The 16624-nt window shown below is 38.4% G+C and overlaps 2 protein-coding genes across 2 annotated transcripts; one reads left to right on the top strand and one right to left on the bottom strand.

Moving 5' to 3' along the window:
- Positions 1–163: 163 nt before the first annotated feature.
- zbtb2b (zinc finger and BTB domain containing 2b) lies at positions 164–10027 on the bottom strand. The gene is made up of 3 exons (XM_026291105.1): positions 9479–10027; positions 6972–7152; positions 164–3527 (listed from the first exon to the last, which is right to left on the bottom strand). Exons 2-3 carry the CDS (start codon positions 7142–7144, stop codon positions 2084–2086), a joined length of 1617 nt encoding a protein of 538 aa, XP_026146890.1. The 5' UTR covers positions 7145–7152; positions 9479–10027; the 3' UTR covers positions 164–2083.
- Positions 10028–11903: 1876 nt separating this feature from the next.
- On the top strand, positions 11904–15975 carry armt1 (acidic residue methyltransferase 1). Its single transcript, XM_026291106.1, has 5 exons — positions 11904–12090; positions 12534–12639; positions 12739–12980; positions 13825–13990; positions 14346–15975. The coding sequence occupies exons 1-5, from the start codon at positions 12038–12040 to the stop codon at positions 15123–15125; spliced, it is 1347 nt and encodes a 448-aa protein (XP_026146891.1). The 5' UTR covers positions 11904–12037; the 3' UTR covers positions 15126–15975.
- The last annotated feature ends 649 nt before the right edge of the window (positions 15976–16624 follow it).

Genomic DNA, 16624 nt, shown 5'->3' on the forward strand with positions numbered 1-16624 from the left:
CACATTTTTTTAAACATTTCCTATGGCTTCACAAATGCTGCATTTATTTGATAAAAAATATAAAATAGTGAAATATTGCAATTAAAAATATATTTTATAATATCTACCTTGCTGAAAAAAAACCTTTTGAACAGTAGTGTATATTCAAAAAAGAATGACACAATTCAAAACATAAGGATTTATTATCATCATTCACAACGAAAAGGCAAAGGAAGTATTTTTTTCCAGAGACAACGGTTCATGTTCCTGAGGAGCGAGAGATCACAGTATGCGTGCCTTGGCTTTGGGGTTTGTGCGTTTGAGGGGGCACCTTCACCCTTCCTCCCTAAAACTGCCTCAATGAGTTACAACTTGCATATGTACAAATAATAAAGAGTTGTATCAATACTAAAGGAAATAAAAGGCATGACTTTGCCAGATGTATGATTACAAATAAGAAAAAAATTACATTACAGCATTAAAAAATAAAATACAATAAAAATAATAATCTTGTAACAAAATGAAGCAAATGGTCATGAGCTCTAATTAACTATTCAGTAGTAACTTAACTCACAGTGCTCTTACAATAAATTCCCACCAGGTGTTTACCAAGAGAAAGACAGATGAAATATTTAGCACTGAATGTAAATCAGCCTGGTTGTAAATGACAGAAGTTTCCTGATGTAGCACAAGTATAACGAGTAAAGTAGTCAGGGATCTTTAGTAGATATCAGTGCTTTTACAGCATGACCTCGCTGTCAGTTTCATTAAAACAAAGACAGCCAACGCAGAGATGACAAATACACACACTCACACGTGCTACACTCTAATGGATAATATTCAACAATTTACAACCTCTGAGATTATAAAATTCTTTGTAAATAAAGCACTGTACATAAAATTAGAAAAAGTTATATAAAACTCAAAAATAAGGAATTTAAGAGCATATTCAAGCAAATGATTTCATGGCAAAATCAAATTGGCAAACAGTGACAGAAACAGCTCTCTTCAAACAATGTTATGTTATACACACACACACACACACACACGTGTACGACTGGCCACGGTGTTTTCTAAATTCACACACACCATAAAAACTTTGATTAAACACAGCACAGCTGTAAACATGTTGAACCACAGTGAGAGCAACACAACCAGATTGCTGATGAACAATTGTACAGCAAGGATGTTTATCATTTAGGTGGCACTGGCACACAATAAAAACACAGTAATAAACTGATAAAAGTGGAAAATTAGACTAATATATTGTGGGTCACATTAACAATAGAAGTGATGTTAAAAGGTAATCTGGCACTGCATGAAGGTTATCTACAATTACACCTTGCTCTTGCTAACCCAAAGCATGTAATGAGAAATTAGAAACAGCCTCAGAAAGAAAACTTTGAGATCTGTGGAACTCCTCGGAGGCACTGGAAGATAAAGTTGACTTTGATCCTCGACCCTTTGCTGTACATTTCAGGTAAGTCAGATACTGCATGTCTGAAACCAGTTGAGGTAGTGAATACTCGTCCTAGACCAGGACCCACATTTAGCTGCTCAGAAAATTACTTTTTTTTTTTTCCAAAAGAAATGTTGGTGCTGTACCCATAAACTAATCATTTTGTGGCTTTAATATTTTTAATTCTCCGTTAAGTTACCAAACCAATTTAAAAAGAGGTCCACGTCTGGTCTGCATGGTGACAAACACAGGACTTCAGCAGTTCACTACATCCTTTTCCTGTAGAACGTTAGGCAGAGGAAGAGCTTCAACCACAAATTTTACTACAAACTTTAACTACAAATGACACGAGTAGCCAATAAAACCCTTGAACGCAATACAGAACGAAGCAGGAAATTGACTCATTGGACTAATCCTCCTGTAAATCTGTTATAAATATAGTACATGAATGCATCTGTTAAAAAAAGCAGAAAGTAAAAGTACTTTTCAATAGAAGTAACCCCCCCCCCCAAAACAAGAAACAATATAACAATTTTCCATATGTAGCTTAACTTCGGATCATAATTTACCCACAAATGCAATACAATTTAAAAAAATAAAATAAGAAACAAACACAACAATACTCTTAAGTAAATGGACGTGAATCTATTCCACAAAGACTTCCTCAGTTTTGATGGGCGTCATCAATGGCCCACCGTTGGATGAATCTGAGCCATCGTCTTTGGCCAGGCTGTCACTGTTCAGCCCACTGACGCCCATATCTCCAGCCGCTGCACTCGATAGCACACCCTGGTTGAAGCACAGGTGCTTGATCACTTCATTGGGGCTGGAAAAGGTCATTTCACACACATTGCATTTGTACGGTCTCCCAGAAGAGCCGAGAAACAGCGCCTCCATTTGGCTGGAGTCATCCGCGGCGCACAGCTCCATGCTCTGTCGGTCCACCATGGTGTACGCTGGCTCCGAGCCCAGATTCATACAAACGTGCCGGGCCGCCTGGTTGGCCCGACAGAAGCTCTTGCCACAGGCGCTGCAGCGGTACGGTTTTCCCGTATGGATGTACATGTGCTCTCTCCAGTGGCTCTTCTGGATGAATTTGCGGCCACATGTGGAGCACTCATATTTCCTCCGCTTCACTTCCCGCTCCATGTCAGTCGCACCCTCTAGATTGTCGATATCAGCGATATCGGATGGAGGTGGAGTGTCCGCCTGGGACTGAGCGGTGCACAGACTGACTGCGGTTGTTGTTGGGACAGGCATGGCGGTTTCAGGATGTGGCGAGTCTTTTGAGTACAGATGTTGCTCACTGTCACTAGCAGCGTCCACGATGATGGGAGTGACTGCGGTGGCTTCGCTGCCTCTGAGGACTTCTTCAACCTCTGGCGTAGCGGCACCTCCAGTCGGCATGGGGAACGCCGCACTGACGGACTCTAAGACCAGGGGGAGCATAGCCTGGGAGTGTAGAAGCAGGTGCTCTCGTAAGGCTCCTCGCTGGGAGAAGCGGCCCCCGCAGACGTGGCACGTATAATGCTTTCTCATAGAGGAACTTCTTCTCATGATGCTGGGCTTCACATGTAGAATGGTGTTAGCGCTAAGGGAGCAAGACGGGGCTTCACCTGCAGATGTTTCCATCTCGCTGCCTTCCCTCACAAACTGACTGGTGCTCGCCGACGCTTCTACCTCGGTTTCAGACAGAGCTTGCCTGTGCTTGGATACAGGCCGCATCAGTGAGGTAGCTTTGTTTGTGGTAACGCACTTCCCATCAAGCAAACCGCCACCTTCCAAGTCGAACGGCGAAGAGAGATGCGTTCTTGCAGAGAGGCGGTTTGTGAGTGGGGCCTGTTGGTCTGATATCTGAATGCCATAAAGAGAGGACGATAGCGGAAGGCTGACCTCATGATGTGCCTGAGCCGCATGGCTAGCCAGACTTGCCTCCTGAATGAGAGGGTATGCATGGAGGAACTTGACGCCCTGCTCCAGGCGAGCCGGGTCGATTAGCTGCGTCGCCAGTTTTCCGGTGTACATCAGATTGAGGAGGTAACTGAAGATGTCGGGCTGAATGTCAGCAGGCTTCAAGCGAACACAGTCACTGGTTGAGAGACCATTGAAAAGCAGTGTTTATTCTATAGAACTACTTTAATACCGATTTAGTTTATAGAGAATGAGATATATATATATAGTGAATATGAACATATTTGATAGAAAGAATATACAGTAGTCAACATTTGCAGTGGATCAAAGACGTTCATCAAAGATGTCCTAAGACAAGAATGGTTATTGTTTTAGGACAGCTTTGATTATAGGTTTTGATCCACTTCAAATGTTGACTAATATATATCTCAATAACTCAATCTTTTGGTTATCAATTACGGAGCCCTACACCAATATTGGCACGCCTTGGTAAACATGAGTAAAGGTGGCTGTGAAAATAAATCTGCATGGTTTTATCCTTTTGATTTCTCATTCAAAAAATTCCAACCTATCACTGAAGTAAAACAATTGAAATTGTGGAGAAAACTCTTATGACTAAAATATCTCTGAAGTTAATGTTCCAATTTATATTTTCTAGCACACCAGTGTGACTAGGAGAATTAACTTGTCCAGCCATGGTTACCTGTTTCACAGGATTATAAATAAGAGGAACACAAAAAGGCCAAATTCCCTTAATCATCCATCACAAGGAGTAAAAACTAAATTTGGTTCTGATGTGCAGAACAAGATTGTTGAGCTTCACAAAATAGAAAGTGGCTTTAAGAAAAGAAAAACAGTTTCCACCATCAGGGCAATAATTAAGAGGTTCAAAAATCATCTAGAGAGGTTACAAATCTGCCTGGAAGAGGACATGTCTATATCGTCCTAATATACAAAGTGAGGAGGAGAGTTTGAGGGGCCAAAGACTCTCCAAGGACCACAGCTGAAGAATTGCAGTGCATAGTTGAGTCTTGGGGCCAGAAAGCCTAAAAAAACAAAATCAAAGTCATACAGCCCTTACATCACACATTTTTTAGGAGGGTTTCAAACTCCAGCATATTCAGTTGGAACTCCAAATGGCACTAGCTTCTACGGTCAAAAAAAAAAAAAAAAAAAGGGGGGGGGGTTTAACAGCAAACCCACCAGATGGGCTAGTACAAAAAAACAAAAAGGCACCCCACATCCAGGGATAAACACACTAGTGGATCTTTAATGTTGTGGTTTTTCTGCCAGAGGTCCTGGACATCTTGTTCGGATGCACTGCATCATGGATTGTATCAAATACCAACAGATATATATACAAATTTATAATAATAATCTAAACCTGACTGACCCACTGTCCATCAGCACAGAAAATCAGCACAAACAAAAAAGAAGGTGTCACTTAACACAAAAAGGAGCTTCTACGATGGCTGTTGCAGTCCCCAGATCTGAACCCTAGAGAAAAGGAGTGGGGCGAGCTGAAGAGAAGCAGTACATGGATCTGGGAATCTGAAGCATCTGGAGAGATTCTGGAGGAAGGTTTGGTCTCAGATCTCTTATCAGGTGTTCTCCAAACTCTTCAGGCATTATAGGAGAAAACTCAGAGCTATTATCTTGGGAAAAGGACGTGCAATAATTGGATGCCAATAATTGTGGCCAACATGAACTAGAGAAAGATTTCACAATTAGATTTTCTCCCCGCTTTCAGTTGTTTTACTTCAACTGATAGGTTAGAACTTTGTAAATTTCTGGAATGAAAGCTCAAAAAGGATAGACAAAGCAGATTTATTTTCACAACAGCCTTTGCTCATATTTACCAAAGGTGCCAATATTAGTGGAGGGCACTGTATCAAAATTGGCCATTTGTGCAGTTGATAACGGTGCATTTTCTCAAGAACAACTTACATTTAGATTAATGTTTGTTACTTTAATCATCAAGGTTGGAATACACAACATGACTTTTGCATTATTACAGTCTGGATTAGTCGATGCTTGTTGCCAAAAGGAAGAGCCAGTCTGCAGATTTTAAAAGAGTAAAAAATAAAGTAAATATAAATGAAAAAATTATGCATTGCATGATGAGCAAAGATTCAGAGACACATTTTTTTTTGCTTCATACTATGATTGTGTTAAGTCCGAGGTTATAAAACATGTATGGATCCTTTAAGAACACGTGGTGTCATGTGACTCCTATCAAAGAAGTGCATGTTAATGCATGAGTTTGTTGTGTTCAGGACAACATGAAAGTCTGGTAATGCGTAATCCTAAATCATTCAGTGTGGATCAGATTTGAAAAGTCATGTAGTGTATTCAAGCCTTTTTCATACTGCACATTCTAAATGTTGTGATTCCTAAATTACCTTAACTTTTAAAACAGATGATTTTAGTTTGTAGTGTTTTAGATATTCGATAGATAGCATCACTTAGAATATAAAAGGGATAGTTCCCCAAAAAATGAAAATTCTATCATTAATTACTCATTGTCATATCGGTTTAAATCTGTAAATCTTCATTCATTTTCAGAACACAAGTTAAGAATTTTTTGATGAAATCGGAGAGCTCTCTGACCCTCCATTGACCGTAAAGGCCCGTTCACACCAAGAACGATAACTGTAAAGATAACGATATTAGCATCCACACCAGCGAACTATATTGTCTGTGTATTCTAAGCGGACGCGCGTCTGCTGCTCTAAATTCTCGAGCTCATTACAGCATGATTGATTCTGATTGGTTGGCAATGTTTTTATCGTTCATCAGAAAAAAAAATCGTTCTGAAAGAGATTCCAACGATATAGTTTCTCTGTGCCTTTATCGTTATAGCTGTGGTGTGGACTCTGCTATTCTTTAATATTGAGAATGATTTTTAGAAATATCTTTATTGTTATCTTTATAGTTTATAGCTTGGTGTGAACGGGCCTTTAGGCAACTTCCACGATCAAGGCACAGAAATGTATTAAGGACATCGTTAAAATATTCCATGTGACATCAGTGGTTCAACCGTAATTTTAAGAAGATACAAGAAAGCAAAAAAAAAAAAAATTATTCAGCAATTGAATTGTTCCTCCGGATCACCCTAGTGCCATTTTATCACAAAATGTTCTACGTCAACAGCACCACAAACATGCAATGTTTACGTGCATAGAAAAGCATGTGCATGCATTGTGATACTCATTCCAAAGAATGATTGAATAGTAATTTTTTGGTTTTCCCTTCCAAACAAATGTGTTCTCATAGCTTCGTAAAACTACGGTTGAACCACTGATGTCACATGGAGTATTTTAACGATGTCCTTACTACATTTCTGGGCCTAAGAACACTTCAATTGGATTGCCGTCTATGCAGGGTCAAAGAATTTTATCAAAAAGATTTATTTCCCAATGATGAATAAAGGTCTTACAGCTTTAAAATGAAATGAGTGTAAGTAATTAATGACAGTTTTCATTTTGGGGTGAATTATTCCTTTAATATTGGCCGTTAATTAGATGTATCATAAGAATTATTATCAGCTCAGAGCTCACCATATCAACACATTCAGTTTAAACATAAAACTGACTTTAAAAACCACACATAAAGCCGTTACCTGTCCTGGTGTATAAAGAGCATTCTGAAGTAGTTCGAGAATGCGGCCAGTACAGCCTTGTGTGCTTTGAAAAAGACATCACCGATGGCGACCGTGCAGTCGCACAGGAAGCCAAACTCCCTCTGCGCGTTGAGCTGCTGCAGAAGGATAAGACCATGATTGGCCAGCTCCATACTTCCTCCTACACAGAAAGGGCCAGAGATGACAGTCAACTTCCTGTCTACTACAGACCACAATGCACAAGAAGAAAAAAAAGAGAGAGAATGAGTAAAAGAAGGCTGTTAAGTTGTCTGTTGATATGGACTTAATCAGCAGTGAACTGCCGGAAAAAAACAACAACAACAAAAAGTTGATTCCAACACTTTCAAACCAAACAATAAGCTAAACTCTATGACACACTTGTATATTTTACCCGGAAGGCTACCATTTCTCTTAGTAAGAGTTTAAAGGTAACATTTTTAACCCCAAGTATAACCCTTTGGCACACAACCCTTCCCACCATGATTTAACTTAAATGAACGGTGTTGCTTGTTGGGAAGGTGTGCTGTAGCTTTAAGTGACAAGATTTAATTACGGCGCTTTTAAAGCAGTCCATACAGAGCTTTTAAGGCACAGCATTTAATTTATTTTGCCATTTTCTTTATACTGGCAAATCTACTTCCCACTCATATTTCAGACTAAGCAATTCCCTTTGATCGAGCTGAAGGAAGGCTCTGCTGATTATGGATTCAAGATATTTACAAACAGAATGGCTCTAAGTGGAGTGGTTTTCATAATAACCCCATTTAATTTTTTTTTTTTATATTCTCCCAAGATATATCTTCAAATATCTGAGACCAGTTATAATCTAGGAACAAAAGTATATTATCTGAATAAAACTTGATTCTAATATAATATCCATTAGCGACTTTAAGGGAACTAACTTGTTAGACAGTATAAAAACAGTCAGACTACCATCTCAACATGGTCCCAGCAGAGCAGTCAGATCCAGCCATGGGTCACACATCTGATGCAACCTTTGAACACTGAACCCTGAGGTTATTAACCCTCATCTACCAGAACCAGCTCAGCAGCCTCCATGTCTTGAATGTCCATTGGCTTAAAGGTCAATGACAGGCTTTGTGTCACATGACTCTCTCTTCAGGCAGCATTCCTGAGGCTACTTCCTCTCAAACCCTCGAGTGGAGAACAGTCTACAAGTCCACAAAATCTACAGACTCATTACCATGGGTTGTAATGTCACGTAGCAGGGCATAAACACTGCAAAACAGGCATTTCTTAATTTAAGTTTAGCTGGCACCTTTCAATCATACGTTTGTTTTTCCTCGGTCTTCTACACATACGCATGCAAGACATTCTCTGATTTGATCCTAGAATAAGTCAAAATATACTGACCAGCAATGATGTGAATCACAATATTACAAAGTCTGATTTAAATGGATTCCAGAACTACAATCACATGGCACTGCAAGTGACATTTAATTAAAAACCAAGGGGGAAACTATTGATTATAAAATTTCTTTGCAATGCAAATACTTATGTATTTATTTTTAAGCAATAATCTGATTGGTGGACATTTCCGTTGTTGACCTGATGTTTATTTATAAGATTTAAAAAAAAGAAGAAAAAGAAGAAAAAAGTAGCTCACAGTAGAGATGTATTGGGTTATTGTTAAAAGATTATTTAATTTCCCACATGAACATGTAGTTCCAGAAAGACTGCTGCCCACTGCGGTTCATTGCATGTGGTCATGTGATGTCAACATAGCAGCACCTGAGGAAGTACAATAAAACAGCCTTCTCTAGTAGACAACATTTCTAAAGTAATGAATAGTCTGTTTAATCGATTTGAATTAGACCAACTTCTTGAGAGAAGCTTTGAGTCACCCAGCATTCAGCAACCATCGAAAATTGTTGGAATACAGAAACAGCGCATGACGGATTTTATCCTCGTACATTTATAAACTGTTTACAAGTGTTTCCTGGTACCCAAATATAATATATAGCTTTGCAGTTCCTCGCAAAGAGATAACACGCCTAACGTCAGTTCTAATTCATTCGCCACAGCTTCGACTTGTTCTCATTGTGGGTTTGTAAACTAGCTCCTCCCACCACGGAGACACGTGGAACGGACAGATCTCCCGCAGAGACCGACCACTTCCGCAATCTGTTTTTCTTCGCAAATAGAAAATAAACCGTCAAAAACTGAAACGTGCTGACTGATACGATCACGCGCAAACGCTCCCTGCTCGATCAGCGCATGATCCAACGACCTTATCGTATATATAGCCGAAAATTCACAACAATAACAGCGATATAAACCCAATACGAAGCTTAGCGAGCATCAGGGACGAGAAGCAAAATTAAACGGAGCTTCGTGAAACGGACACACACACACACACACACGGGGGGAAGGGGTGGTCATCGAAAAAATAAACTAAACGAAAAAAAACAAATACATAAATTGAGCGGCAAATGATAAAGGTTGATAGGTGTAAGCACACGTACCTTTCCTCCGCGTGAGTGTGTGGAGTTGGGTGAGTTGTTGTCTGTTACCGGGAGACTTGTCCGTTGGGCTCGCAGCTGCTCTGTTCCTCTAAAACGCAGCATTGGCGGCGATGGTCGTCGGTGTTTTCCGGTCGGGTTACGTTACAATCACATGACTGTCTAAAAGGGCTTAAAACAGCGGTTGTAAAACCCACTTCCCTGGGATGCCAAAACAAACCGTCTTCGGCGCTAAGAGCCGCCAAATGTATGCTGTATTGAACGTTACGGGTGTCGTTCTCTTCATGTGTTCACGGTGCGGCGGAGATGAATGTGAAGTTATCACTCAGGGGAGACGATCGTTGGTGAACGTTACACATAAACGGATTTTAGTGGAGTTGGATAGCCGTAGGTCACGCTACCCACCCCCACACGAAGATAACATATCGAGACAGATACACGCAGAAGGGCTATTTGCATTTCAGTTGACAGACCGCACTTTTACAGCCAAGAGAAATGAGCTCACGAGAAATGCGCGTATTATTTGGAGCGCGATGATTTCACACCCACAGGCTACTTATAAACTTAATGAGGCTTATTATTGGTTTAAATACATATAATCAGAATTAAATGTAATTTCAACAATATATATATATTTATCCCCGTATCCTTTGGGTTAAAACAATATAAATATATTAAAACTAATAAATATATATCGAAATTAATAAGACACAAATATAATGTTGATTTATTCACTCATTAATTAGTAAACTAATAAATATGTGACTTAATTTTAAGTATTAAATAAATCACAAAATTAATTAAAAATGACTGACTGTTTTTTTTTTCGTTTAGTTTTTTGTTTAGATTTTAGTTGAGTATTTGCAAGTTAAGTTTTCCTGTGCTTTTATGTATTTGCAATAAATGTTATTAAACATTTTTATTAGTATTTTATTTTTCTCACTTTTACTAAACTCTTTAAAAGACCCCTGTTTATATGTTTATACCAGAATAAAATACATTTTTATATAAATATGGTGAATAAAAACATTTCCTTTTAATCTCAGAACAACTATCCTTTTTATATTCTCAGTATTCAATTAATTTATTATAATGTGTATTAAAAGTAACTACTAGGATCATCCTGACCTTTGATGGGGCCTTTTCCATGTTTAATTTTTTTATTAGCTATATCTTAGTTATAGTGATTTAAATTCATTTAGCCTTTAAATAGCTACATTTTATTGTAAAAGGAATTGCATTTCCATAAAATCTTTTTTAGGGCAATGTAAAATCATTGCTTTGGTTCTATTCTGAACAATTCAAGTGAAGCTGGACATGGTTTAAAATAATAATACTATTTTCCTTTTTACTATGCTTGTGTCTTTGTGCTCTGCTCGAGTTTCTAAGCTTTCACGTCACTAAGGAGAACAGGATGTGAGCTGGCTTGACCAGGCCTGCTAGAGATATCAGGAAATGAATAACACGGGGACATAACATTAACAAATACATACAAGAATTGTAAGAAAATGCCAAGAAAATATATTAAGACTAGTCTACAACAGCATGGACATTTTCACAATGCAAAATGAGGATGCCAGCTTCGAGTCATGGGTTTGCAAAAAAAGAACAAGGAAAGGGAAGTTGGGGGCTGGTGCCTCCAGAGTAAGCTGTGTTAGGGCCATGTGGTCTGGTGGGGAGATAAAGACATCTGGTAACTATGGTTTCTGTTTCCAATTTCAAACAGAAAATCACATTAGCATCATTAAATATGGTTTAGTTAGAATTGCTGCTGCTGTCTGTAGACAGAATAATAAAATGTTACCGGTTTAGAAATTAGTATAGTATCCATATCAAGCAAGCAACTTTTTCAGTACATACAAATAAGATATATAAAACAAACCTGACTTTTTTTTTTTAACCGCTGACTCAGTAACAACAGCCCCTTATATCCTTAGAGGTTCATGAAAATGTCATCCTGAGATAGTACTATAGGTATAGTTAAAACACTAAAAAATACTAATACTAAGCTGATTCTGTCTGGTCTTTTCTGGATGAGCTATTGTTTAGCTGTGTGGCCGGCTGGTCACCCAGCTTGATTAGCTGAAATGTGGCCAAAAATCCTGTAAAATCAGCCAATTAACAGACCAGGCTGAGATCGGCTACAAACCATCTGGTTAAGATGTTTTCTTTTTCACCAGTGCAGGCTTGTTCAAATTGAATCGATGTTAAATTAAATATAAAATGAACCTTTGAATACCATGTTAATTTTAACAAATACTATCTGAATGTTGTCATATGTCCGACAGGCTACTGTGTTTGTGTGTTTCTTCGCATGGCCACTAGAGGACAGTAGAGTCAACCATAAAGCGACATCGACGGCCAATGATTCCTCATAAAACTACAACAAATAACATGCTAATGTGTGTGATTGTTAATGTTCCCACGATATGCGAGTAAATGACACAGACTGTATTAAATGATTTTATACCTTCACATTACATTGTGAATTGGTCACCGGTCGTACTCAAATAAAGTTTGTTGAAAAATCCCTTCTAACGATAGTCCTTCCTGTTTGCAAAGATGGAGGCAGAGGGAGTGTTGGTCCCGCTGTCACTGTCTGCTGAGTTTGAGGGGTATGTCTTTATTATCATAGATATACTTTGATGACTCACCGTTGACGTCGTTTATATGAAAATAGGCTGTGTTATGACATTTATCGTCTGTTTACATGTTGTTCAGTTATAACCAATGCATGCTGAATTAAGTCGAACAGGCAGGTCTTACAATCTTAACAATGGCTGTGTTTCAAAACAACCTAAATGCCTAAACAGCATTTATGGGCAACACTGGCAGTGGTTTCAAGTCATGTACTGTCGAATGCGGTCTGTAACTTAGTTAACTTTCGAAACACATTCATTTCAATAACCATGCTGCTGCTGGATGTGGATGTAATGACACTGACATAACCAACAACTATTATCATCTAGTTATGGACTTTATTTAATGACTTTAGTGAAAGCTATTTTTCTGAATCCCACAATTTACATCTAAAATGTTTAATATTGCCCATTTCTAGGTCTTTTGCCTATCTGACTGTGAGAGACAGACTCCCAACCATACTCACAAAAGTGATAGACACGTTACACCGCAATAAAGACAATTTCTTCAAAGAGTATGGAAAGGTATATATGATCTTATATTTTCAAGTTATTCATAAAATAAAACCGGCCTGCCTGTACTTGTTTTCCCAGATTTAACTTCTATACAATGTGTTTTATCAGGATGGGATCCAGGCCGAGAAGACGGCCATTTCCTTCCTGTCCAAACTGAGGAATGAACTGCAGACAGACAAACCTGTGCTGTCTCTGACTGATAATGCGGAGGACTCCGAGGCCTGGAATGAATACATGCGAAGACAGCAGGACCTGATGGAAGACGGGAAGCTTGTCAGCTGGTTCAAGTCACCATGGCTCTATGTGGAGTGTTACATGTACCGGAGGATCCAAGAGGCTCTGTATATGAAGTGAGGCAAATCAGCTTACTCCATACATTGAGCAATCAAAATTCAGAAATTATTATTCATTTTATTATTAATATAATTAAGTTATTTTTCACAGTTCACACCATTGACCTATACAAAGTCCAAATATTGTAAAGTTTAATTGAAATTTGTCATTTAATAGTTAAAAATAAACTTTTTTTCTATATCATGCTCAATCATTAAATATTATTTAATGATTATGACATATATAACGTTTATATTTAATGATTGAGTATGATATATAAAAAAGTAAAAAAAATTACTGACTTTACCAATTAATTTATCTTGTTTTAAATCGCTAATTAATACAATTTGAATTGTAAATTAATATATGCCATATTACTATAGCAAAACTATAGACTAAGTTAATGTATGCCTTATAACCATGTGTCTAACCTGAGACTTAGTCTTCAAATGGACACATGGTTATATGGCATACATTAATTTACAATTCAAATTGTATTAATTAGGTATTTAAAACAAGTTAAATTAATGGGTTAAATCACCAATAAGCAAGAAAGTTATTTTAATAAGAGGACAGATTTATAACAGGAAGAACTAAAAAATGTACAGGTCTAAATGAATATAAAATTAATTTTACCTTAGAAATGCTATAGCGTTGAAGAATTGAAGTAGTTTACATAATTCTTAGAGTCATTGTAAATTAAAGGCAATGATGGTCATTTAAAGTGCTGTCCTAAATGTGTTTTAAGTATTTTTGTAATTAATAATAGTAATTTAATAATTGACCAAGATTACTTGTACTCTCCGTGTTGCATTGATACATTTTAAATTGTTTAACTGACTTTTCATTTTGTTTTCAAAGCCCACCGATGGATAAGTTTGACGTGTTTAAGGGACAAAAGACGCAAAGCTTCTTTGAATCTCAACAAGCCATTAAACTCCTCTGTACATACCTTCAGGACCTCATCACTAACATGGAGAACTTGACTGAGATTCAGCTGCGAGACAACTTTCTCAAGTTACTCCAGGTTAGTGTCTCCGTGATCCTAGCTGCAGCGTATAATGATCCCTTCCATTGAAAAACAGTTGTTATTGGGACATAATGTCTCTACGACATCAGAACACAACATCAGAAACTGGGAAAATCATCTTGTTTGTGTGCAGATGGAAGATTCTAATTGAATTCTGTGAGCCATAAGCTTAAAGAGTCACATCTTTAATGTAGAAGAGAATCTTGTTACCGGAATGACATTCAGTTTGTGGTGCCAAGTAACATGCCTGGGAGTGGCTACTGTTTTCAGCATGTGCTTGTGTACTTTATTGATATTACATTGTTTGTGATAGCATAATGCCACATAATCTGGTTAACCGTGTGTTTTGAAGGTCTCTCTGTGGGGAAACAAGTGTGATCTGTCCATCTCTGCCGGCCAGGACAACTCTCAAAAGTCCAGTCCCATCGATTCTCTTCCTGATCTCCAGCGCTTCATCCTAGTGGATGACTCCAGCATGGTTTGGTCAACGCTGGTTGCTGCTCAAGGAGTCGGATCCTCTGGGATGAAGCATGCCAGAGTGGACATTATTTTAGACAATGCTGGTTTTGAGCTCATTAGCGATCTAGTCCTTGCTGACTTTCTTGTCTCTGCCGGACTAGCCAAGCAAATCCGATTTCATGGCAAGTCCATCCCGTGGTTCGTCTCAGACGTCACCAAACAAGACTTTGAGTGGACCATCATGCAGACCATTGCAGCCAATCACAAGTGGATGTCAGCCAGCGGTGTCCAATGGAAGCATTTCATGAAGGAGGGTACATGGTCCTACCATGACCACTTTTTTTGGACCTTGCCCCATGAGTTCTGTGACATGGCGGTGGATGCGGCTGATCTCTACAGCACTCTTCAGGGCTCGGATCTGATTCTCTTCAAAGGAGACCTAAACTACAGGAAGCTTACTGGAGATAGGAAATGGGAGCACACGGTTCCATTTGATCAAGCACTGAGGGGGTTCCAGCCTGCCCCTCTCTGCAGTCTCAGGACACTGAAGGCTGATGTTCAGGTGGGCTTACAGCCAGGCCAGGCCGAGAAGCTCAGCTCTCAGGATCCAGACTGGATGACTAATGGCAGATATGCAGTGGTACAGTTTTCCAGTCCATGCAGAGAACCATAGGGTCCTCACTAAAGAGGAAATTGCTGAGAAGAAAGAGATGGAATAAAATGCACTGAAGATGCTGGTTTAGTTAGCAGTATGCCAAACCAATGTGGTGGTGTTTTATCTTTGCTTGTACTCGAATCATGTTATTAGTCCTACCGATTCTGCATATCCAACACTGAAATTAATCTTAACCTAAGTAATGTCTTTTGATTTGATCATAGTATAAGATGTTCTGTTTGCACTGCTGATCTGTATTGTGTAGAAGTACAGTTACTGAAAAATACAGATGTAAACATGGGGAAAAAAACAAACAAACTAAAAAATCATAAGAATCCGTACATGTGTTGTTTGGTATGAAACAGTAAATAAATAAAAAAAGATACTGAACCTGAATTTTAACTTCTAGTTAGATGCTATTGACCAAGTATTCTAATTTATGGTCTTAGCATGGAGTGCAAAATTGAAAATGACCAATTCATGAAAACTATTTAATAAAACAATTCTGCAGTAGTAGTGTGATGGCAACGTGGCATGTATGAGGGACTAGAACAACAAAGCACAAATTCACAATGATTTAATATCGGCATAATGTTCTGCTTTCTGGCTGATAAAACAATACCGGCCATATCTCAGAGAGTTATTGTTGTTTACAGTTTGGATTGACTAGCACTTTTAAAGCAAGCTTACCAGGTTTTCCAGTGTTTGTTGGGATGCAAATTGCACCGTGATTCTTTCTTTTAGTTTATTTCTGAGCAAGCTGGAAACAGATGCTAGCAGGGTACCGTGTTTATGTACCCACACTTGTTAAAATGATAACTGTTCTGAAAATGGAATGCCACTGAATAAAGTTTAGGAAAAAAAACTATTTCTCTTTTAAATGAAATCTTATTTTTACTGAGTTTAACATTTAGTTTCAGAGATTAAATTCATTTTTTTATAAATTAGCATTTCTCCTCCTGAGTCATCAAACGCTGGCAGAAGTGTTCCTGTTATGTGCTCATGCTGCTCGTTGACCTGTCCTTTGAGAGCGCAATTTGTTTACTTTCCCAGTATGTTGTTTTGTTTGTTTGTGTGTGTGTGTGTGTGTGTGTGTGTAGATGCTTCCTGTGTCTTCCACGGAGCCTTGCCTTCATTCTACAGAGCAAAGAAATTAGTAAAAAAAAAAAAAAAAGCTTCTGATGTTACGTAATAATCACGGGAACACTATCTTTTTGTGTGTAGGGGTCAGCAGAGGACTGTGTACATGCTGTTTTTCCTGAAAGTCAAGGCCATGGTTTTGGTCTTTGAACTGTTCTAGTTCTCTTACAGCGAGAGCTAAGCTCAAAAGTAGACTTAAAGATTTTAGCTGGCCTAGTTGTTAAGTCATTTTTATCAGAAACCTGCAGCAGCAGATTGAGACGTGTACATTTTGCATGCATCACACAAACTGCATCAGATAAAAGGTTATCAATACAGTTTAACTATCAGCTCTATTTGTGTAAAAGTACATAGCTAATAATCAGCATGTTTTAATT

Source organism: Carassius auratus, chromosome 20 (assembly GCF_003368295.1).
Source record: "Carassius auratus strain Wakin chromosome 20, ASM336829v1, whole genome shotgun sequence".
NCBI lineage: Eukaryota > Metazoa > Chordata > Actinopteri > Cypriniformes > Cyprinidae > Carassius > Carassius auratus.

Excerpts from the sequence above, each read along its gene's own strand:
- zbtb2b (XM_026291105.1), bottom strand. The coding sequence starts at position 7,144 with ATGGAGCTGGCCAATCATGGTCTTATCCTTCTGCAGCAGCTCAACGCG. Across the intron at positions 3,528-6,971 it reads CTCTTTATACACCAGGACAG|TGACTGTGTTCGCTTGAAGC; the intron begins GTAACGGCTTTA and ends TCTCTCAACCAG.
- armt1 (XM_026291106.1), top strand. The coding sequence starts at position 12,038 with ATGGAGGCAGAGGGAGTGTTGGTCCCGCTGTCACTGTCTGCTGAGTTT. Across the intron at positions 12,640-12,738 it reads TCTTCAAAGAGTATGGAAAG|GATGGGATCCAGGCCGAGAA; the intron begins GTATATATGATC and ends GTGTTTTATCAG. Across the intron at positions 12,981-13,824 it reads CAAGAGGCTCTGTATATGAA|CCCACCGATGGATAAGTTTG; the intron begins GTGAGGCAAATC and ends TTGTTTTCAAAG.